A 773-nucleotide genomic window follows, 5' to 3' on the forward strand; every position below is an offset into this window, starting at 1 on the left:
CTGCCGCCAGCACTCCCGGCCGATCGCCTCCATAGACAGCCGCCTGGCCAGCGCTGAGATACTGGGGGTAGCCCAGCTGTGGAAAGGACATGTCTCTCAATGACTAGGGCTCTCTTTCTCCGCCAGGGGATCGCTGGCTCTCCAGCACAATAACAAAAGGGGAGGGCGAATCAGGCACAGCGCTGGAAAAACCAGACCAAACTCTTGGCCCCCCCAAAAAAAAAAATGAAGTAGTGTAGTGTGCAGCAACCTTGTACTCTTCTCGCTCTCTCGCTCTCTCGCTCTCTCGCTGTGATTAGTAATGTATTCTACGGAGAGAGGAAAAGTCTAGATGGGAACAAGGGGAGAGAGGAGTGAGGATTGGATAGGGTGCTCCTTTTTGTCCCCCCTCAAATCTCGGCTCTTCTGTGCTCCTAAATCCCTTAGATGTGATCTGATCAACAATTGAGCTCCAACTGATGTGTCTGCCCTTAGGTCCTGGGCTGATCTTTCAGATACAATTTGAAGTTGATGCTTTGATTGGCATCCACTTGAGCTCCAGGCACCTCCCCCTTTGGTGCATGTGGCCTGAGCATTGGCTGGGCAACTTTACTCTGTAGCAGCAACGGGATGTTTGTCTGGATGTGTGCAAGTGGATGTGAGCGAGTCTCTCTCTCTCCCCCTTGCGAGAGTGTGTGTCTGCGCCTGCCTGCCTTCGCCTGGATTGTGTATTTAATGTTTAGCAATGGGTTCCTTTCAGAGAAGCCCCCACTGCTGTATGACAACCTGTCTAC

The 773-nt window shown here is 52.3% G+C and overlaps 1 protein-coding gene across 2 annotated transcripts in view; it reads right to left on the minus strand.

The window, feature by feature from the left end:
- IRX1 (iroquois homeobox 1) overlaps nucleotides 1-541 on the minus strand; it is a 5,007-nt gene extending 4,466 nt beyond the window's left edge. Inside the window, exon 1 of one of the 2 annotated variants that reach the window (XM_018567107.1) lies at nucleotides 4-541. In XM_018567107.1, coding sequence (XP_018422609.1) covers nucleotides 4-91 — 88 coding nt within the window. In that variant the 5' untranslated portion in view covers nucleotides 92-541. The other variant, XM_018567106.1, reaches the window with a different exon arrangement.
- Nucleotides 542-773: the final 232 nt, after the last annotated feature.

The sequence above is a fragment of the Nanorana parkeri genome, unplaced genomic scaffold (assembly GCF_000935625.1).
Source record: "Nanorana parkeri isolate BGI_ZX_2015 unplaced genomic scaffold, ASM93562v1 scaffold1007, whole genome shotgun sequence".
NCBI lineage: Eukaryota > Metazoa > Chordata > Amphibia > Anura > Dicroglossidae > Nanorana > Nanorana parkeri.